We start from the raw sequence: 22,902 nt of genomic DNA on the forward strand, positions 1-22,902 counted from the left end.
CCTACGTTCAATTCCCAGCATCACATAAAACCAGCACTTGCACTAAGGAGATAGAAGCAGAGGGATCAATAGTTCAAGGTCATTCTCAGCTACATAAGTGAGTCCAGGCCAGCCTGAAATACATTAGACCCTGTCTCAAAAAAAAAAAAAAAAAAACAAATAAAAAAATAAAAATAAAAATGAAGTCACTTATAATACATGCTGATAAGAAAACTTATTTACTTCATAAGAGAGTAGGCAGTGGTTTCAGGGCTGGGTTAACAGTATGGGGAAGTGTTGATCAAATGGTTTGAGCCTTGAGTTCTAAGATGAAGAAGTCTGAGGTCTACTGTACAGCAAGGTGGCACGAGCTAACAATACTGTTCTCCTTTCTTCAGATCTGCTAAGAGAACAGATCTTAAGTGTTCTGACCATACAAACAGACTGTGTGTGATGAAAATATGTTCACTTTTGATCATGGTAACTGGTGCCCAAAAGTATGTGCTTATTGAATCAGTGTACACCTCTACTAGATGATATTTTTATTTGTCAGTTCTCTCTCAATAAAGCCAGAAAAAGGTAGAAATAAAAACACCTGTACCATGCCCAGGAAGCTATCCCAGGAAGGCACAGAAAGCTGCAGACCAAGGTAGAATGCTGTGAATGTGAACGAGTTTACAGACCTCTGAAGAGAGCAAGACCCCCTCTGGACTCAGAGAAGATTCCTGAGGTAGCACATAGGGCTGGGTCCAGGACAGAGAACACTGGGTACACCCCAGCAGAGGCAGGCCCAGGAGACAGAGGTCAGTGAATCTCTGTCAGTCCGAGGCCAGCCTGGTCTGTATAGTGAGTTCCAGGCCAGTTGGGGCTACACAGTAAGTCCCTGTCTCAAAAAAACAAAAGAAAAAGAAAAGAAACATCATCAGAAAACTGTGTCTGAAAAGAGGGCAATCATGGCTGGGGAGGTGGGATTAGGGACTTACCTCAAGCTGGGAGGACGTGTTTGTATTCACCTTACTTTATCCAGCACACTATTTTTATACAAATTTTTCCAAGGAAGTATTAGAATGCCTTAAAACCTCAATTGAAATCTAAGTTTTCTCCTTTGCCAAATATATTTTTATTATGAAATTCAAGCACTATAGACAGTATAAAATGAAAATAAAAACTTTCCTCCTTCTTCCAATCTGAGGTCCACTATTAATGGTATATTGTTCATTCTTTTAAAAAAATGACCGTGCACTCATAAACATATAATATGCCTTTTAAAAAACATAATGAGATCATTATTTGGTTTTTAAATTCAATCTGTCTTGGAGAGCTTTCTGTATCAGAGCACAGAGGCTAACCTTGTTCTAAAGCTGTGTCGTGTTTCAGTTACAGGAAGCACTTCGTATACGTCAGCAGTCATGCATGTTTAAGTCATTGAAGGGGTTGGCTTGGTTGTTATTTTGTTTATTTTGCAATGCCAGGGATTGAACCCAGGACCTCATGCATGCTATGTGAGTGCTCGACCCTTGAACTATACTCTAAGCCCTGGTTCATTCTTAAAACAATACTAGAGTGAACCATTTTTGTACGAAATGAATTGACTTGTGACCCACTTGCATTAGCTTCTCTGTCACAGATGGGCTTATTTAGGAGACTTCCGGGTATGTGAGTACAGTTAACAGTCACTTAGCAAGGAGAGGAAGCATGAAGATAGTCTAAAAATATGCACACCCCAGAGTACCTCAGGACAACATTGTGCAGCACTGGAGCCTCCTGGGAAGACTCCGGGCCAGGGCTCTAGTTTCCCACTCCAAGCTCCTTGCTCAAACGCCCCAGTATAGAGTGGGGCAGGGCAGCTTTTCTTCCCAAAGCATCTAGGACACTGCCCTTCTTGTTCTACAGGAGCTGCCGTCTCCCCTGATATCAGGCTTTCAATGGTAGTGAAAAGTACATGGGGGAGTTGTCCCCAGACTGGAGGTTATCTAGTCTACAGCTCATATTCTTAGATGTAGTGATTCTGCCGACAATGGACAGCTCAGCAAGATCATATGTGCAGTCACTGCATAGACATCACCCACATGCCTATCCAGGACTTTTCCCATTGCATGGGATCAAATAAATATATATATATATATTAATTTTGAAGTTATATTTACTTAATTATTTGGTGCAACTTTTGAGACTCCTCTCTTTCCACCATGTGGATCCCAAGGGTTAAACTCAGATCAGCAGTTCTGGTGGCAAGCACCTTACCCACTGAGCCATGTCGCTAGTCCTAAATGAGTATCTTTAAAAAGATTTTAAGAACAAGTTGCATCTAATTAGTACTTTAACTACTTAATAAATGCTTATACTGGACAGGAAAAAAATGATTCTAAGAACATATGTAGAGACAGCACATAAATTCACTTTTTAGAGGCTTTCAAACTTTTTTCTACACCAAATTAGCATGCATAACAAGTTTTCAAATCGACACATTTGTTTCATACATCTCACATACACACACACACACACACACACACACACACACACACACACCTGTGTTAAGAAGCACTGCTGACATGTAATCAGTAAAACACGCAGCTCTCAAGTTGTCTTGAAGCCTTGACAATGGATTTGCAAACTTCGGGCCAGTCCTCTGAGACTTCAGAATTCTATCTGTTTTGACTCTTCCCCTTTCCATTCATGCTGCAGGGTCTAAATCAGATATCTTTAACAGCTCCGAGGAGAGTCTGTCAGCAATCTAAACTTAAAAGTGCCCAGTTCCCTCCCCCGATCGGAGCCCAGCTCTGTTACTGACCTCTGGCAAGCACCTGCATGTTTCCTAGATGAAGTTGGAGAAAGTTCTTACAAGAAGTAAAACACTGTTGAAGATCCAAAGCAAAGGGCAGGGAGAGACAGGGAGGGTGGTGGGAGTGAGCGAAGACCAAACAGAAGTATGTATGTAAGTGGCATAATTAAATCCATTATTTTGGATGCAAACTAAAAACATTAATAAAAGAAATATGGATTTGAAGCTGGGTGTGGTGGTGCATGCCTTTAATTCCAGCACTGGAAAAGCAGAAGCAGGAAGATCTCTATGAAATCTAGGCCGGCATGGTCTACATAGTAAGTTCCAGGACAGCTGGGGCTACAGGGAGACCCTGTCTCCAAAAACCAAACAAAAAACCCAAAAGAGGCTGCTTTATGAAATAGTGTATGTGGAAGTCAATTCTGCAAAGTCAATCCCATAAAACTCTGCATGCCTGTACAGTACTTTGAAATTTTCTATCTTCTGGGAGGTTGGGGAGTATTATAACTATTCAACATGATCTTATATTTACATCTGAATGACTCGACTTGAATAATAAAAGTATGAAAATACAACTAAGTTCAGCTGATTCATTCGAAGTTTTCTTCTGTAATTCCATTAAACACAATACAGTTACTAACTGTGGTTAATTTTATTTTAAGAAATTTTTCTTTGTTTTTTGGGGGTATTTTTGAGACATGGTCTCCCTGTTGCCCCAGCTGGCCTAGAACTCACTATGTAGACTAAGCTAGCCTCAAACTCACAAGAGATCCACCTGCCTCAGCCTCCTGAGTGCTGGGATTAAAGGTGTGTGCCACCACACTAGGCCTGAAAATACACTTCTTTTTTTTTTTTTTTTTTTTGGTCTTTTTGAGACAGGGTTTCCCCGTAGCCCCAGCTGTCCTGAAACTCACTACGTAGACCAGGCTGGCCTCGAACTCACAGAGATCCGCCTGTCTCTGCCTCCCAAGTGCTGGGATTAAAGGCGTGCACCACCACGCCTGGCTGAAAATACATTTCTTAAAAGTAATGTATACATTACTTTTAAAAATGGGAATAACAATTATAGAACCTATTTCAAACTGCTAATGATGACTTGACAAAATAAAGAGACCTTGGAGCAGAACCTGGCAGCCATGAATGTGTCAGTACATACTGAGACCTGCAGCCCTTTCTCACAAAGGCCAACCAGAGACAAAAGGCAAAACAGAGACAGCTGAGAACAGACCAGTGCATTTTTCGTTGAATTAATAAAAGCAGAACAGGAAATGGTTACATTTTTATAGACATTCATAAAGTCTCTGGAATCACTGTTTTCACTGAGACCTGAACCAGATCTGGGGAAAACTCAGGCTCATAAGCTGCCTTCTGAGGCACAGCGATGGGAGCACAGAGTCTGCTCTTTATCTCCTCCCTCATGCCACAACAGACAGTGGAGAATCAGAGCAAGTCCCACTCCCTGTAAGGGAAGGATTGCTGTCCATCACGTGATAATTCTCATCCTTGCATTAGGAGGATGAATGTTGTTCAAAGCTAAGTCTATATTAGGGTTTTGTTTCTTGTTACTTATTATATGTGACTAGGGAAATGGAGGATGACAGAAAAAGATCTGTCTGGCTCCCAGCAGGCCCTATCAGGGTGAACCATGGCAAGGATGCTGGCCAAACCAGTGCACACAGTTGGGCAGCCTACATGGCAAATGCTTGGAGAATCAATCATAAGACAACAGTGTTGCAGGGGTCTGGGCTCCAGTGTCTCCAGAACCCAGGCAGATGAGAGCAACATGTGACTGGCCAGGATGATGCAACAGGGAGCAGCAGTCTTTGGCCCAACTGGCCCACAATTCTCACTAACCAAAAATACATCCTTTTTTTTTTTCAAAACAAGATGATATCTTTGTTTATTAATAAAGTAATTATGATTTCTGAAAAAGAAAGCTGTAAAATATGCATATCCTTTTTAAAAAATATATATTTATTATTTTTATTTTGTGTATGAGTGCATTGCCTGAATGTATGTGAGTGCACCCGTGTTGTGCAATGCCACAGAGGGCTTCGGATTCCCCTGGAACTGGACTTAAGGACGGTCTGTAGCCTCCATGTGGGTGCTGGAAGTCATCGCTCTCAACCACTGAGCCATCTCTCCAGTCCCCTAAAAAATGCATCTTAAATGTTCAACAAAATATATGTAAACAGAACAAAATGCACCAGGGGATTTGAGATATCAGGTCTCAGGTCCCCGTTTTTTGTTGTTGTTGCGTGGTTTTTTTTTTGGTTTTTTTTTTTCCGTCTGATCCGCCTGCCTCTGCCTCCCAAGTGCTGGGACTAAAGGCCTGTGCCACCACGCTGGACTTCAGGTCCCCATTTTATAATGCATCGCCATAGGTTCTAAGAGCCAAATGATGAGCAAAAAGTTCAGCCAAGTAAGAGAAGGAAACCAGGATAAGGGGATCTATCTAGGAAGGTGGGAACCGCAGCAAAGAGTGAGGATGGCAGTGGTCACAAAATCGAGGTTGGAGAGGTGTGGATCTGGACTGTAAAACCTAGGAAATGACAGGGCAATGTGTGGACAGAGTGCGGGCAAGCAGGCATGGGGGCTGTGATGGTATTTACGTGGAGTCACACACTCTAGGAGACAGTTTTGAAAATGTAATTAAATGATAACATGGTCTGACAACCTGACACTGAGTCCATAGGACCACCTGACACCCATGGGTGCTGCAGCTACACACCTGCCTAGGGAAGAGCTTGGTAAGTACAGCCATGCCTGAGGCAAGACCCCACCTAGTGAGAAGAAGAGATTTCAATGGGATGGGTGGTTCCTCACAGCTAATAAGGAAAGGAAAACCACCAACATCCTTCCACATAATATCATAAGCAAACATGAATTTAGTGCTAGCTGTGTACAGTTTTCAAGGTTCAAGCCAGGTTACAAAGACAAAAAAGCTACAGTTACTGAGAGCACGTAGGTTATTCTGGGTTGACAGGAGGAAGAGGTTATTTAGTGCCAGGATTGACCAAATCATAAACTCAGATTTGGTCACAAAACAACTTACTGATTCCACTGAAATGTTAGGTACTTAGTAGATTGATTGAAACAGACACATGGTTGATGCTTTTAAAAGTTCTTGGAAGAGTGAATCACTGAGAGGGAAAGAAAATGAGATTTTCATCATCAGCCTTCTGATTAGAGTGGCATAGTCGGGGGGGCGCTGGAGAGATGGCTCAGTGGTTAAGAGCACTGGCTGCTCTTGCAGAGAACCCGGGTTCAATTTCCCAGAACCCACATGGGGGCTAACAACTGTCTGTAACTCCAGTTCCAGGGGAATCCAATGACCTCTTCTAACCTTTGAAAACACTGCAGATCATGGGTGCACTTACATACACACAGGCAATACATTCATACACATAAAATTAAAATAATAAAACATTTTTAAAATTCTTATTTTTATTTTATGTGTATGTGTGTACTGCCTGTATGTAGGTAACTGTACTCATGTTGTGCAAGGCCCATGGAGGACAGAGAGGCTCTCAGAGCCCCTGGAACTGGAGTTATGGACAGGTGTAGCTACCATATGGGTGCTGGGATTCGAACCCAGGTCTTCTGCAGGAACAATGTTCTTATCTGCTGAGGCAGCTCTCCAGCCCTAAATAAAATATTTTTAAAAAGACTCTCAGGGAAAGAGAATGTCAGCTGAAAATTTTATATCCAGCAAAACTGACTCTCGTTACAAACGTCACAAAAATGCTATCAATAAATTAGAGAATATTGGCCTGGAGAGCTGACTCAGCAGTTAAGAGCATTGGCTGCTCTTGCAGAGGATATGGGTTCGATTCCCAGCACCCACATGATCATCTGTAGCTCCAGTTCCAGGGGATCTGACACCCTTTTCTGACCTCCATGGGCATTGTATGACACAGGTATACTTACATACATGCAGGTACAACACTCATATGTATAAAATAAAAATAACCGGGTTGGAGAGATGGCTCAGTGGATAAGAACACTGGTTGTTCTTGCAGAAGACCTGAGTTCAAATCCCAGAACCCATGTGGCAGCTAACAACTGTCTGTAACTCCAGTCCCAGGGAATCCAACAGCCTCTTCTGACTTCCACAAGCATTGCATGACACGGGTGCACTTACCTACATGCAGGCAATACACACATACACATAAAAAAAATAATAACCAAATAAAAAATAAATAAATAAGGGTGTATCCTTCCTGTGAGCCCTTCCCTACTAAGACAACTAGGGAAACAGCTTGAATTGGAATGTCTAGAGACTCTAGTGTGAAGACTGGTGCAAAGCTATCAGAGGAAATGGCACTAAGTGGAGACTACAGGACAGACAGTGATACGTGATAGCTACATGACCTGACAGTATAGACAGTAAACCATAAACTGGGGAAGAAGCATGGCATATACAAAATAGATTTCTATTGCTTTCAGTGATCATAGCTAGTGTTTATAGTATTTATGTTGCTATTTGGAGACTGCTGTCTATGTCATATGGGGCAATCAAATAGGTAATTATATACATATTTTATCTCTTTTCTAACTGAAAAAAAAATACAGGATTCCTAGTGTTGAAGTAAAGAAACAGAAATCCCACAGTCTTGAATTTGAGTCAGAAACATCATTATGAACCCCAAAAGTGTCTTAGCTTCACAAAAGTATGTATGTTTGTATGGGAAGGCATGTATTTTTCCTGTTTGGAACTAGCAAAAGGACTACAAAGAATGGCAGTTCCAGTGAACGGGGTCACCTACTGCCTGGGTGATTGTCTCGAAATAGCATTTTTCAATAAAAGAAACCAGGGATTCTTGGAGAAAAATCTGGGTGCAGGTTTAGGCAGGAAATGTGCAGGATAAGCCTCTATCACCTTAACGTACCACACCAGGAAGTGGGTTACACCAGAAAGACTCCAGTCAACAGGATGAGGCTCCCACCAGGCCACCAGCTCAGAATGGATAATCCAAGTCTTGGTGAAAATTAAACTGTCAATGGATGGAAACTCATCAATTCCACAAACTCACAATGACTTAAAATATCTTCCCAGAGTGAGAGAAAAGCAATTCTTGAAAACTGGGTAAACCAAAGGAAATAAGCACGTATCCAGCCTTTTCTATGTCAATTATATCACTGGGCAATCAAGTAACAGATCAAAGAAGGCTTCGTCTTTATAAAGATTGAAATGATAGAATTGGGAAACCCCCATTCTGCAATGCGTGTAGATGAATTAATGCACATAGACACTTAGGACAGCAGCTGCGCACATTAAAAAGAGCGGGAAAGCAAACCCAGGGACCTACCAGTGGGTCAGTGGATAAAGGTCGGGCTGTACCTGAATGTGCACCTTGTTGACAACATTGAGGGAAATTCGACAGAGCCAACAGCCCACATCTTTCCACAAATAATTCTTTTGAAGGGAGGAAGGTAGTAAGGGAATATGTACAGTAAAAGAGACTTCAAATGCACACCAAGTTGTTTTGCTAAATGAGCAAGACTAAACCCCTGTGGGTCAGACTGAGGTGATATGAGCACATACTGATGCCAGGAAGCACTGGTTACCAAAGCCAGGATGGAGTGTGTTATTGGAGGTAATAAGGAACGCGTGGCTGGGACAGGACTTGGGGTGGGGCTGACCTTAGTTAGCATGGTGGTGTGTGCTTTCTTTATAACACTTTACTATGTCGTGTATTTCTTTTGTATGGATTTTTGGTTTTTGTGCTTGATTTTACAATAAAAAGATTAAAAATTGTTAAGAAAGTCTAGAAGTGTCAGGACAATACACTAAAAGGACTGTAGGTTGCTGGGCAGAAGAGGTGGGGACCAGCAGGAATTGGGCTTCTGGAATTCTGTTTCATTGAATCTTTCATGTTTAAGGAGGTGGTTTCATTTATAAGCTTGATTAAAAGTTGACATATTAGTTCAAAATGTTTTTAGAAGTGTATAGCAAATAGTGTGCTCCAAGGTATCTCAAGGATAACCTTAATTCAAAATGACTTTGGGCTGGTGATATAGCTCAGTAGGTATACAACCTGTCTAACATGGATGAAGCCCTGGGTTCTACCTCCAGTACTTTAACAGTGGAAGCAGGAGGATCAAAACTTTAAGGTCCTCCTCAGCTACATAAGGAGTCCAAAACAAGTTTGGAATATGTGAGACCTTGTCTAAAAAAACAAAACAAAAAAAGCAACATTGCTAGAATTGCAAAAGGCAGTTGAGTGTTGGGTTCTTACAGCCCAAAGACTACATATCTCACCCATGAGATATGGTGTGGACAGCCCTACACAACCATTGGTCCATCTTTCTACTACTAAAAACAACGCAATATGAAGACTGAAAGAAGGAGCCCAGCTATGTGATAGAACCCATCTGGCTGGAGACCTAAAGCCTGTGAGAAGTCACAGGAAATGAGGGTACTTCTAGCAGCTGTACTGAGGAGCAAATAACCCAGCAAGCCAGAGCACCTGTGTGGGAGGCAGCTGGCCGGGCCGTGGCCCCACGTTGGCCCAGCAGCGGCAGCCTCCTCACCTGGACATGAGGATTAACAGTGGTACCTTTCTCATGGGTCCATTCTGAAGGTGAAATTGAATAATGTGTATAAAGCACTTAGCACACAGTGCCTGGCCCATCATAAGCACTTGATAAATGTTTGCCATGATTATTGAGGTAGCAAACATCTCCAGAAACATAAGGAATTCTTCCGGGTTTAAATGCAGGATGCTTTCTCCAAAGTACATAAGTACCATTTTTCTAAGCCCATGACCTTGACCAAAAATGTCACTGCTAGCAGTTCTTACACAGATCTTTTTTTAACACCTCCAAAGCATTGGGTATTTTATTTATTTATTTTTAATATTTTATTTATTATTTTTTTCATTTCATGTGTATGAGTGTATTGCTTGCGTGTAGGTAGGTGCACCTGTTTCGTGCAATGCCCATGGAAGTCAAAAGAGGGAGTTGGACCCCCTGGAACTGGAGTTACAGATAGTTGTTTGCTGCCATGTGGGTGCTGGGACCATACCTGGGTCCTTTGTAAAAGCAACCAGTGCTTTTAACTGCTGAGTCGTATCTCCAGTCCCTAAAATTTCATTTTTTGAATCTCAGTGTTCTAGAAATGTACAAAATAGAAAGTAAAACTCCCTGAGGAGTGGCTCCCTCAGCTTCAGGATTAATCGAACCCCAGTCCTTTACAAGAGCAGCCAGTGCTCTTAACCACTAAACCATCTTGCCAGCCCCAGCACTGGATATTTTAATCCTTCCAGATTACCTTTCATATAAAATAACTTAATGTTTTAACTGTTCAATCACTCTCACTTAGGCATTCCTTACCTGCATCCTAACATGCCCTGATTGCTACAGACTGAGTTCTGTCCTCCTCCTATCATTAAACACACACCCTAGTGAGATGGTACTAAGACATGAGGTATTTGGAGAAGTGATTGAATTGGGAGGGTTCTGGCTCATTGGTTAGTATGTTATAAATGGACCATGTGAACTTAAGAGTATACAATAAGAAGGCATCTTAGAAGAATCTTCTGACATCTTGATATCTGGACTCCTCAGCCACCAGGACTGTGGGAAATAAATTCATTTTCTTTATAAATTATGCAGTACTGGGTATTTTGTGATAGCAATATCAACATACAAAGATACTCTCCCAAATATGTATGTTTAAGCCTTGTCAGTGGTTTTTCAGACTGTGACTGTATTTAAAGACAGAACCTTTACTGAACTGAGTCAGTTAAAGTGAAGCTGTTAGGTGTTGGCCCAATTCCAGTTTGTCTGGTGTCCTTATAACAACAGGAAATGACACAGAGAGGCAACTAGGCAGGCACATGCAACGGAAGTTGAGAGAATCAGTTGCCAGCATGTCTCAATTATAAGGCATAATTAAAGGAAGTTCTTCTTGGAGCTGGAGACATGGTTCAGTTGGTAAAGTGCCTGCCAAGCAAGCATGAGGACCTGAGTTCCTATCACTAGAACCCACGGTAGAAAAAAAGCCAGGTGTAGCACACACCTATAACCCCATCACTGGGGAGGCAGGGACAGGAGGATTCTTGGGAGCCAGTTTAGCTGTATTGGTGAGCTCTAGGTTGAAAAGCCATCGAGGAAGACACCTGACATCAACCTCTGACCTACACACACACACACACACACACACACACACACAAACACACGCACGCACGCACGCATGCATACATAATGAACCTAAAATAATAAAATGAAAAGTAAGTTCTTCAAAGATGAAAAACAAAAAGAAAATAACAAGCGGGTAGAAAAAAATTTAAAAATAAACGTTTTTCTTGGAGCTGGTAAGATGGCTCACCAGTGCACTTTCCACAGAGCCTGACAACCAAAGTTTGATCCCTGGAACCTACATTGTGAAAAGAAAGACCAACTCCTGAAAGTTGTCTTCTGACCTCCACACGTGTGCCTTGGTATACACACTACACACATACACACACACACACACACACACACACACACACACACACTAAATGTAAAAGGAAAAAAATGTGCTCCTATTTTAATTTCTATAAAAGATAATAATTATAGAAAGAATTGTGTCCCTCCAAATTTATACATAAAGGCCCCCATGATATCTGGAGAGAATCCTTTAGTAAACAATTAAAGATAAATGAAGTCTTAAGAGTGGGGCCCTAATCCAACATGACCAGTGCCTAATAAGATGGACAGATCCCAGGGACATTCACAGGAAGACACGGAGGGAAGGTGGCCATCTGCAAGGTGTGGGGATAGCCCCAGGAGAAACCAAATAGCAGAATCTTGATCTTAGACTTGTAACCTCCAGAACAAAGTACTCTGGCAGCCTCCAAAACGAGTACACTACTATCATTATATAAATACTAATGGTAGCCATAAAGAGGAACAGAATTTTAAGGCTGATTAAAGCTACAATTTTGGAGAGGCTATGCTTGTAGGTACTCAGATCTGAAGGATGCATGAGGCAGAGAAGTGGTTAATTATCCACCCTTACCATCTGTCTCCAAAGTCAAGGCCCATTCCCCCATCTGCTCACTTCCCAAATGGTAAGGCTGGAAGGCCTGGTGTACTGGATCTGGGCCACCACAACTAGAGGATGGTGGCTAGACTCAAATCCATCAATTTTCACACTTGTATCCAATCAAATAGTTGGGTCTAGGGGGGAAACGTGGTGGATATACTAAAATTAGTACTATGTGCCATGAGGATCAGACCTTCTTTATTCATAATTTCCATGACCCCTGCTAGAATGATAAATTGAAGAGTGCCTAGAATTCAGTATAAGGGAAGGAAGTCTCAAGTCCTGACACAACCCTTCCCCAAGGAAAAAAAAAAAAAAAATGGGGGTAGCGGGAAGCAGAAGTTACAGGAAGACAGCTTTGAAGAAAACAGTCTATTTCCTGTTGCCTAGCATTATGCAATCAGAGGGGCACTATGAGATCAGGACAGATTATTCCTGCAGTGTCCCAGGCCTCAGGACAGTGGAACAGGCCTAGGATAGGGAAAAGAGTCACTTGGCAGCTCAGAATCTCAAGATCTAAACTTGTTCCATGCTTGAAAGAAGAGTGCCATCCCAGAGCAGCACTCTAACAGCAACTTTAGTGTGCTCAAGGCAGTTGTGTGCACCAAACCCCGATGTCACATAGTCCATGGCTGGTATCTAGGTCTTCAGCTTCTGAGCAGATCCTCCAGGGTCACTGTTCCATGGCTTTTGATTCCTGGATCTATTCGTGGGATGCCACTATTAGTTTTGCTTGTCTACATTTCAACCCAGTGAGGACCTACCCGGAAAACCACTTTGTTATTTCTTAAGATGGGTTTACAGTAATGCATTTTGTGTGTATAATTCATTTCAGTCTTCTTTCAACCTGAAAGCTAGTCTGTACTTTCAACAGACTGCTTTTTATTAAATAATAATTCTGCACTGGGGAGAAGGTTTGATGGATTAAGTGCTCACTGTGCAAGCATAAGAACCTGAGTTTGGAGCCTCAGCATGTGTCTGTAACCCCAGTGCTGACAGTCATGGGGGTGTGGCTGTGGTAGTAGTGACGGTGGTGGAGACAGGTGGAGCCACAGACCTCAGGAGCTAGACAGTTTAGCTGAATTTGTATGCTTCAGGATCAGTAAGATAACCTATCGAAAAAATAAGATGACATCGGACATCAACCTCTGGCCCCTACATCATGGATGTGCATACAGAGCTGAGTCCACTCACCCCCTATATACACATACACACACACACACACACACACACACACACACACACACACTCCTCAAAACAGAAGGTGGGGAGTGATTGAGGAAGACACCTGACTTCTACCTCTGGTCTCTACGTGCATACACATACACACCACAGAGAACTCGCCACACCCCCCATATACACACACAGACACACACACACACACACACACACACACACACACACACACACACACACACACACGCGCGCGCACTCTGTTACAGGTATCTGCTATCCAAATAAGCCTTATCAAACAAGACATGAACAGGTCTCTGGCAGGAGGTTCTCATTTTGCTGTGCATTAGGCCCAGGGGTGTGGGCAGGATTGGGGACAGAAATACAGATTCCTTAGCTGGGTGTGGTGGCGCCTGCCTTTAATCCCAGAACTTGGGAGGCAGAGGCAGGCAGATGAGATTTCTGTGAGTTTGAGGCCAGCATGGTCTCAATAGCAAGTTCCAGGCCAGCAGGGGCTACAGGGAGACCTTGTCTCAAAAAGACTGCCCCCCCCCCAAAAAGAAATACAGATTCCTTAGTGATGCTGTAGTAGGTGAGAACTCAAGAGCATTCACCTTTACATCAAGCTTTCCAGGTGACTGATTGTAGTCAGACTGGAAGTCAAAGGCCAGGATGAGCTCTAAAAGAGCACAGTGGACACACATTCACCTTTCTGGCTGCCCAGATAATCATGCCCTAAACTGCCCCAATAGGGAAAAGCCTTCCTGCTGGGAAGGCAGTAAGTACACGGAGAATACAAGGCAGGGACTTGCCTCCTCTGGAGGTCTATATTTCTACAGGGTCTCTTGTATGGGCAAATAGCGGCAGCCAATCTCTCAGGAACAGGTTCAGGTCATAAAAGCAAAGGGGCAGAAAGACTAAGCATGTGTAAACAGAAGTCATCTCTAGAAGCTGAGGAAGTGTGGCTCATCACCTCCCAGGTACACCCTGTGAGTCACTGGGGGCCTGTCTCTGCACTAAGGTAGTGACAAAGGTAATTAATCAAACACCAGCTATTTCCCAGAAAACCATCCCATTTCTTTAGACAGGGAAGGGAAAATAAAAGAGTTGTTTCCTGATCACATCATGATATAGTCAGGTGCTGGACTTATTTCTTGAAGGGCCGAGTCATCAACATTTATAACTTGAACTCTGAAATCTGTTACCAAATTGTGCCTGCATTTTTCCCCATAAAGCCACACATTTTGTGTTGTGTCTGCATGTGTGACTCTGAACACAGACGGAGAGCCTAAGACAGCAAAGTGTGCTGAAGCACGCACAACTTCTGTAACTGCCATTTTTGTTGAAGGTCACGTAAGAATCTAAGAGTTTAATTTAAAAAAATTAATTATGCATGTATATGTGTGTTTCTATGTGGGGGTATGTGCGTGCGCATGTGGATGCCCACAGAAATGGAGGCCAAAGGCATCAGATCCCACCTAGAGCTAGTGTTACAGGTGATTGTGAGCCACCCAATATGAGTGCTGGAACCAAACTCTGGTCCTCTGCAAGAGCAGTGCATGCCCTTAATCATTGAGTCACCTCTCCAGACATTAGGGAGTGGGGAAGGCTTATGCTAAATGAGCTCGCCGGAAGGAGTAAGAGCCAGGCTTGGTAGCTGGGCTGCCTCCTAGTCTTTGGCTACTTCTATGCACCCAGTCACACACTGTATGTCCAATGCTGTGTTCCCAGAAGACTGTGGACATCCCTGCTCTCAGCCTCCTGGAGCTCACATTCCAGCTGAAGACATGCTAGCCAGAGTCCCTTGCAATGCTCAGAGCAGCTGTCTGTGTTGGATACTCTGGTCTCAGTATCTGTTTGAAACATGGGAGATGTGAGAGATGAACCCACTATTCATAGCTTAATTAACAGGTCTTAAAAACTCCTCTCGTGCACAGGGAGGCTTAATGGGCACCAGGCCTCTGTGCTGAGACACATAAAACCCAACAGTCCTGCTCTGGCTCTGCAACACCAGCATTACCCTTACAGAATCATGTGACCCTGCCATTCACCATGTTCTCTGAGTTTCTCTGGCATTGTTAGAAATAAAAGGTCACACCATAAGCATACCCAGCACAATTTACCCCTCCCACTCTACTCCACTATAACCCAGCACTAATACCATCCTCCAGAAACAAGACTAATTTGATTAATCCAATGAAGTCTACCACTCACCACACTGATGACTGGAGAATATTTTGGTTTACTTCATACAGCAATCATATGATGCAAATACTAATACCAACGGTGAGAACTAGGCTCAGAGGGCTGATGTAGATTGTTCAAAGTCACACAGCCAGTGGAGTCTGAGACCTGAGCTGCTGATTTCAGTAAAGTCATTCTAAGCAACCTCTTCCTGACTGAACAAGTCATCCTTATTCCCAGTGCCAAGGGAACTACAAGAAGAGAACATCTGAACCCAATACTCTTTCTTCTCTGTTATCAAAGACATTAACCTAGATTTGTTTATATGATGGCTTGAGGCACTCCCACAAGGGCCCACGCCTGTGACCTCCTCACCCTTTCATTTTTCTTCTCAGTGGAGAAAAGTCATTTGTCTCACCAGCCCCTAGTTACCTTCATAGAAATATCTGGTAGTCCTAAGGGGCAATGCTAGGAAACCAAGCATGCTGAAACGCCACTAGCTCTGCAGTCGAATGAACCTCAGCTACACAGGCACTTCTACAGAAAAAGCAACTATTCCATGAAAGGACAGGTGGTATAGTTTAATTGTTGTTGAGTTAGACATATTTGCAAACTAGTATCTCAGGTACCATCCATGCTTAACATAAAAATATCAAAAACAAAATACTATGGAATCAGGTTTATGGCTGTTATGTCCCTGGTTATTTGAAAAAAACATCAGGCAAAATGTGCTCAATATAGGTTCTTATTATTGAGAAATAAAAATATTGTTGAGAATGTTTTTACTGTCCTAAGTACCTTTGCTGTGTGAAACACAAGAAAAATTTGAATTCACTTTTGCTATTATTGGGTTATCTTCAGGGTGCCCTTCTTACCAATGTTCTTCTTTGTGCAAATGATTCAGCCTTCTCATGTTTCAGGCTGTCACATAAACTACCAGGCACACAGTAGGAGCTCAATAAATGCTTGTTTCAAGAATGAGTAATGTTCATTCCCTATGTGCTACACTGAAGAACTTGGATGCCTCTAAACCTAAATACCCCCAGACAGTATGGTCTAGGACCACTAGTCAACTGGTTTCTATGGTGCCTTGTGTGTGTGTGTGTGTGTGTGTGTGTGTGTGTGTGTGTGTGTCTAGAAACTGCAGTGGGCTCAGACTCCAGGGCCACAGTAGCCAAAACAAAAGATGAGGTACCAGGAAGTGAATTTTTAGCTACGGGGAAGCATTAAAGCAGGGTGTTAAAAGTGTCTTTTGGGTGTTTGCTAAGTTCTTACTGTGTGCTTTTGGTATTAAATGCAGGATGTGGGTAGTGTGAGGAGGGGCAAGATGATAGGAGCTAATCTGGTTAGATACCACACCTATCTTCCCTCTTCCCTTCTGTATCAGACCCAGAGATCCTCACAAATACCAAATTGGGGCAAACCATGCACTTTGTCTTCGGGTTGGCCTTGTGTGTGTCTTTATAGCCAAAGTCAGCACCCCAACTACTGGAACTGTGTTAAGGTGTCGCATCCCCCTCCCCACTCCACCCTGTGCCTTCAACACAGGTGGCCTCTCTTTGTCACTGTTATCTCTCCCTCCCCCCACCTCCTAGAATTTACCTTATGTCCCGTCCTTTCAACGTGTACCATGCAAAATGGAGAGGGGAGAAGGGACTATTATACATGGTGCTTAGCAAAGTTCAATTCTAAGTATGAGTGAAATTTCCAAGAAAGAACTGTGCTGCTTCCAAATGGGGCTAACCCACGAGAAGTAGATTAACTGACCCATTAACTGTAGTTCCTGACAGGACCCTGACTTGACCTCAACCTATCTGAAGTTCCTCAAGCCATATATACCACTTAGAAACCTACCCCTACCCCACTGAGCATTTCCTAATGAGCACTGTTTGGATGCAATTACTTCTTTCCACATACCCTTTCCTCCAATTTCAACAGAATGAAAATTGCAAAAAAAAAAAAAAAAGACTTCATAAAATGCTCTGTGCTGGGCCCATAGGGTATAGTGTGTTTAGCCCCTGGCTTCAGCCACTTTGTTTAGGATCCCAACACAGTCTATCCTCACATCAGTTCAAAACCTAGGCAGAGGCTATGTTTAACAGTATCATATCACAAACAAGACAACAAATATGAGGAGGTTTACAACTCACGTAACCCCTTTTCTCATTAAATGCAAACAAAAGACTCAATGGAGTAAATGTCCCACGAAGACAGTGTCCACAAAGCCCTTCAGTACAAGACCACTACACTTGGGTGGAACTTCCCTGAATTTGATGATTTGTTAATGATTCTTAACTCAGGTAATCCAGATGGATGTAATGGCTAATAAATTCATAACTCTCAGTGGAAGCAATGAACACAATCAGTCAGCATCTAAGAGACAAAAACTCCAAAGATGGGCAGTAGGCAAGGAGATTAATGTGTGCAGAGGGAAATACATGTCCAAAAAGACTAAGGAAACATAATTACATTTCTACCTAGAATATTAATAAATTGCTGACTTAACTCTCCATGACAGATCTAACTAGAAGGTGGCAATAAAGGTTTCCAGGTGTTTAAGTGTGATAATTATTTCTTTCCTTAAAGAGAAATGGAGTCATATGTTTACACTGCAAAGTATAATGTTTCCTTAGTAAAAACAGCGTGGAAACACCTTTGTGTAATACAGGATCCGATGCCTGATAAAAATACCTGCTGCGATAAGCAGCACTTAAAAGTGATTTATCAGCTTTTAGCTTTCACAGCCAAAGCACATGGCTTCTTAAAGGCCTCCCTGCTCTGGTTCTTTCCTTTAGCCACATAATTTCCTTAGCCTTACCTTGGCAAATAATTTGTATTCAAAATGTCATTTCCTTACCAGCATCTCTTAAATGGATTTTCATTCAGGAAGTGGGGGAAGTTTATACTTCCACAGCAAGCACACAACAAGAACAAACTGAGCAGTAGACGAATCCAGAGACTGGCTAAACGGCTACCATCGACTCAAGCACAATACTGCTGTTAGGATGCAGCGAACTAATTGTTCAATGCAGAAATATGTCCTCTGCACAGAGAACTAATGCCCCCTTCCCAAATAAGAATGATTTAAGTGGGTTGGAATTATCCACCTTAAGCAATCAAGGATTTTGCTGTTTGAAACTGGGCAGTCAACTACAGTTGTTAGTGCCGTGAGTTAGGAAATCAGTCGGTTTAGAAACATGGTGTTGCTGAGTCAATGAACATCTTTCAGGTGCCCAAGTCGGTTGATCAGACTGGTCTTGAAAACTCGGATCAGCAGTCCTGGGTCACCGGCCCTGGGAACTCATTGGTTGTTCTCCAAGCAGGTGCTGGGTGCTCAGCGCGACTGGTGCGCGCGAGGACATACCCAAATACGCACAAAGTTCTTCCCCAAAGGAAGTCTTCACTGAACAATCTTAAAACTCAGATCGCTGCCCGTTTTACAACTACAGTCTTAGGACAGCAGTTCAGTTTGCAATCTGGGGCGTCCTGACAACACAGACAAGCCTAACGCTGGCTTGTGAATTTGGTTACCAGGAGGACGTGACACATAGCGGGAGCCAAGTTCAGAGGAGGCAAGGGATGGCCAGAGGGGCTCGGAGCAGGAGGTGGAGGTGGAGGGGCTGGCCAACACCTAAAGGTCCCCGACAGGAACTGGGCTCCTTAATGCAGCCCGGGCACTGGGTAAAACTCCGGGACTTTCCGTGTTGCGCACCCCTACACTCACTCCTGCGCCCACTTATACTCGCCAAACGCGCCCACTCACGCCCACTCACTGGTAAACTCCGGATGAACCGCAAGCGCGCCCCCACGAGCACTCTGAAAGTCCCTAAATAGCGCTTGCTGCTTCTATTATTGCCATTCTTTGGATCCCCACGCCCCGGAGCCCCACGAGCGTGTGCGCGGGACCCGCACGCCCTGGGGACACTTACTCGGAGGAGGGGCACGGCGGCGCCCGGACGTGATGAGAGCTGGGCGGTCCGGCAGCGCCGACTCCTCGGGTAGCTGGACTTGCAGGCGCCTGGGACCCCGACAACCGGAGGTGGGCCCCAGAGGGCGGGAGAAGTGGAGCCAGCGGGGGGAGGGGGGCGGAGCCGGGAGGCCGGGGGCGTGCCCGGCCTTCGGGGGAGCTGCCTGGAGGAGGGGCCAGGGGCGTGGGCGGCCTGTCAGGGCGGAGCTTGGGGGAGGGGCCAGGGGCGTGGGCGGCCTGTCGGGGCGGAGCCGGGGCCTGGGGGTGTGGCCTGGACGGAGCAGGACTGGAAGGGGTGGGGCCTAACTGCTGGGCCAGAGGGGCGTTGGAAGGCCGGGCGGGGTTTGGAGGAGGCACCGAGAATGTGGCGGGCGTGGGCTAGAACCTGGAGGCGAAGACCAAGAGGGAAGGGCTGGGAGTGCAGACTCAGGCCAGTGGCGGACGCAGTGGGTAGTGCTGGACCACGCTTCCCAGGCAGAGCGGTGGGGCTGGAAGTGCGCGGGGCAACGAGGCCTGGACTTCTGGGAGCTGGCAGCTAGGATCTGCTTAGGAGATCTCTCAGTTTTTTACTTTGTAAAAGTAAGATCATCCTCATAGTTGATATGGTCAAATAAGGCCATGCGGATCTGCATCATGCATTCGACACATGGTAGCCAGTAAAGGTGATTGATGATCTGTTGGAGGTCCCTGGATACCCGTTCCCTCCCCTCCCTTCCCCTCCCCTCCCTTTATCCTTCTCTGTCTCTCACTCGCTCTCAGGTCTCTCTTAGCCTTAAGCTTCCTTAAAGACATTCTAGGCATTGTTGAAATCTTGGTTTCCATTGGCAGAGGGTGTTGGTAGGAATGAATTCCTCCCTTTATTAAAGGCTCATTGGCTTTCTACTGGGATGCTAACGGTCATAGACAGACAGACAGACAGACAGAGACAGACAGACACACCACTTCAATGTGACTGCCTTTACCTCAGGAACCAGGCGACTCCAGAGGGACCATCAGGATGAAGCAGACTCTGGACTTCTTTATGTTAAGGAGCCAAGGTGGCCATTGTAACTGGTGAGGACCTTCATAAGGGTAAGATGAGCCTGTCCATCCCCTAAACATTTACTAAGCCTCGATTATGTGGTAGCTTTGGGCACATGACTCGAAACACTAGTAATATTATCAAATTAAATATGTACACATGACTATTCTAATCTTCACAACAACCTTAACAGCTACCCCAATTCAATGAAGAGAAAGGAAGTATACTGAAGTAAAATAGCCTGCCCAAAGAAAGTTGCACGTTTGGGAAAAGGCAAAGTTTGGCTGAGACAGGAAAGTAAACGCTGGGTAGGTGAAGTATACAAAATTACAGCCTGTGTGGATTTAAAGTAAAACAGGAATATACACTTGACACAGAGGTGTTTAAAGAGGCCTTGGTCAGGTGGCTGGAATTAGGCAGAGGATGCACCCAGCTGATTTCTTGGAAGGGGTGCTCTGAGGTGGGTTTGGATAAGGAGTGGGAACTTCACCTGCCATTATGGGTGGAGAAGAGCAGTGGCAAATATTTTCCAGCTTTAAACAGGATAGAAAGAGAGGTGGGAAAGTAGTGGTTGGGACTGGTACTGAAACAACAGAACCCAACCAAAACCAAGGTCTTTCTTCCAGAGGTAGAGTATTAATATGACCCTAGGTTGAGAGGAAGCCAGAAGTTTAAGCATGGGAGACATGCCAAATGTTTTATTAATAGACAAACATTTCAAATCTGTAAACAACATATAGGACCCCAGAGCCAGGTAATATGTTCAAGACACTGATGAAGTATGTCAGGGTGAGAGGCTGTGGTATGCAAAACAATGTCTCAGGGAGAGATGCCCAGTTTCTAACCCCAACAACCTTTGAATATGTTACCTTACATGGCAGAAAGGATTGTGTACTCATGGTTAAAGTTAAGGATGCGGAAATGCAACATAATCTTGGATTATTTAGATAGACTCAGTCTAATTATTGGGCGGAGATCACTTAAGTGGAAGCACATTGGGCAGAGAGATTCAAAATGTGACAAGACATTCAACCCTTCAACCTGGGCCATGAGCCAAAGACTATGGGTGGCCTAGAGAGGGTGGAATGGGCCTCAGCTGGAAACAAAGAAAAGAGCAGGGATGGGGGAGGAAACCTCAGCCCTATAACCATAAGAATCGAATTTTGTCAGTAACCTAAATGAGCAAGGAAATGGATCTTTTTTTCAGGGCCTCCAGAAAGTAACTCAGCCCTTTGGACACCTTAATTTGATCCTGGTGAAGCTGATACTGGACTTCTATGGAGCTATAAATAACAAATTTGTGTCAAATTCCTACCCTTGTAGTAATTCGTTAAGGCAGTAATAGGAAACCAATACAGATACTGAGGCCCAAAACTAAGTGGATGAAATGTAAGATGGACTCAAGACTTAGAAAGGAATTTTTCTGTATGAAACTGTGTATTTAATAATGAAATGGAGATCTTTTTCAAAGTTTAAAACCTCATTTAATTTTATGTCTTATAGGGTTTATATGGAGTACAATATTGTATAACTGTATTAATTCAACTGTAAACCTAAAAATTTACAGCCAGTTTGGAAAGAGATACATCTTAGCTCTGGAAATTGTTATTGAATATGTCAATGCTATTGTAATGAAATGTTTCTTCTAATTATATGGTTATTAAATAAATAATTAAAAAAAAAAAAAAGAAAGGGCCTAGAGATGGGATGTTGGGTTGTTTTACAAGTTTTCTGAGTGAGCCAGCTGTCATTGGTGGTGTTGCCCATGGAGGGAAGGACAAAGGCAGACAGATACTTTCTAAATACTCTGGAGTCTACAGTTATGCAACTAAATTAGAGTCAAAAGCATTTATATACTTCTAGTCTCCCCTCTGCTAAACAATTAGAAACTATCTCTGAATACCATGTAATTACTTTCTTTGTCTAAATACTTGACAACAACTTAAGGGGGGGTAATTTGGGCTTAGTTTGGGGATGTGCAGTCCATGGTGGTGAGGAAGCAAGAGAGAGTTGCTCTGACCACAGCAGCTGGAGGAGGGTGCAGCGTTCTTCACGGAAGACAGATTGGGAAGCATAGTGTAGGCCAAAACCAGAAGTATGCATAACCTTCAAAGGCCCACCCCCAGTAATCACTTCTGCCAGCCAGGACCTACCTCCCAAAGACTTCACAGCTTCAAACTTAGTGCAGCAAGCTAGGGACTGAGCATTCAAAATACAAACCTGGAGGGCTGGAGACAACCTGGCATGGTGGTACACACCTTTAATCCCAGCACTCCAAGGCAGAAGCAGGCGGATCTCTGTGAATTCAAGGCCAGCTAGGTCTACATAGTGAATTCCAGGCCAGCTGGGGCTACAGGGAGACCCTGTCTCAAAAAGACCAAAAAAAAAACCAACAACAACAACAAAACCGTGGACACTAAGTGGTATTTGTCAGCACCCTTGGAGAGTTCTAGTACTAGATCTGCCATGTGTCAGTTGGCTGTCTTTGGACAAAACACACAGCCTTAATGAGACTTGGCTTCTATTATGTGATTGCTGTGAGTCACCAGGCTGTTCTGTTGACTGTAAATTTAACTCCAGTAACTTTCACTCTTTTTCACTTCAGCCTTTCTTATCCTTGGCAATACATACCAGAGCCACCTAGATCTTTGCAGTCTTTATCTTTGGCATTTCACGCCCAAGTACTACCTCCTGTCTGTGACCCCACACTTTTACCTTACTTCATCTAGATCTGAGTTTCCTCTCACTTGGTGTCCTTTCCC

General features: G+C 43.7%; 1 protein-coding gene across 1 annotated transcript in view; it reads right to left on the minus strand.

Annotated features, from left to right (window-relative positions):
- The window catches only part of Tnfaip8 (TNF alpha induced protein 8), a 131,880-nt gene extending 112,640 nt beyond the window's left edge, over positions 1–19,240 (minus strand). Inside the window, exon 1 of the mRNA XM_008847014.3 lies at positions 19,082–19,240. Within this exon, the coding sequence (XP_008845236.1) occupies position 19,082 (1 nt within the window). The 5' untranslated portion in view covers positions 19,083–19,240. The remainder of the gene's footprint in view (positions 1–19,081) is intronic.
- Between the last annotated feature and the right edge of the window lie 3,662 nt (positions 19,241–22,902).

The sequence above is a fragment of the Nannospalax galili genome, unplaced genomic scaffold (assembly GCF_000622305.1).
Source record: "Nannospalax galili isolate Female #2095 unplaced genomic scaffold, S.galili_v1.0 scaffold843, whole genome shotgun sequence".
Lineage (NCBI taxonomy): Eukaryota > Metazoa > Chordata > Mammalia > Rodentia > Spalacidae > Nannospalax > Nannospalax galili.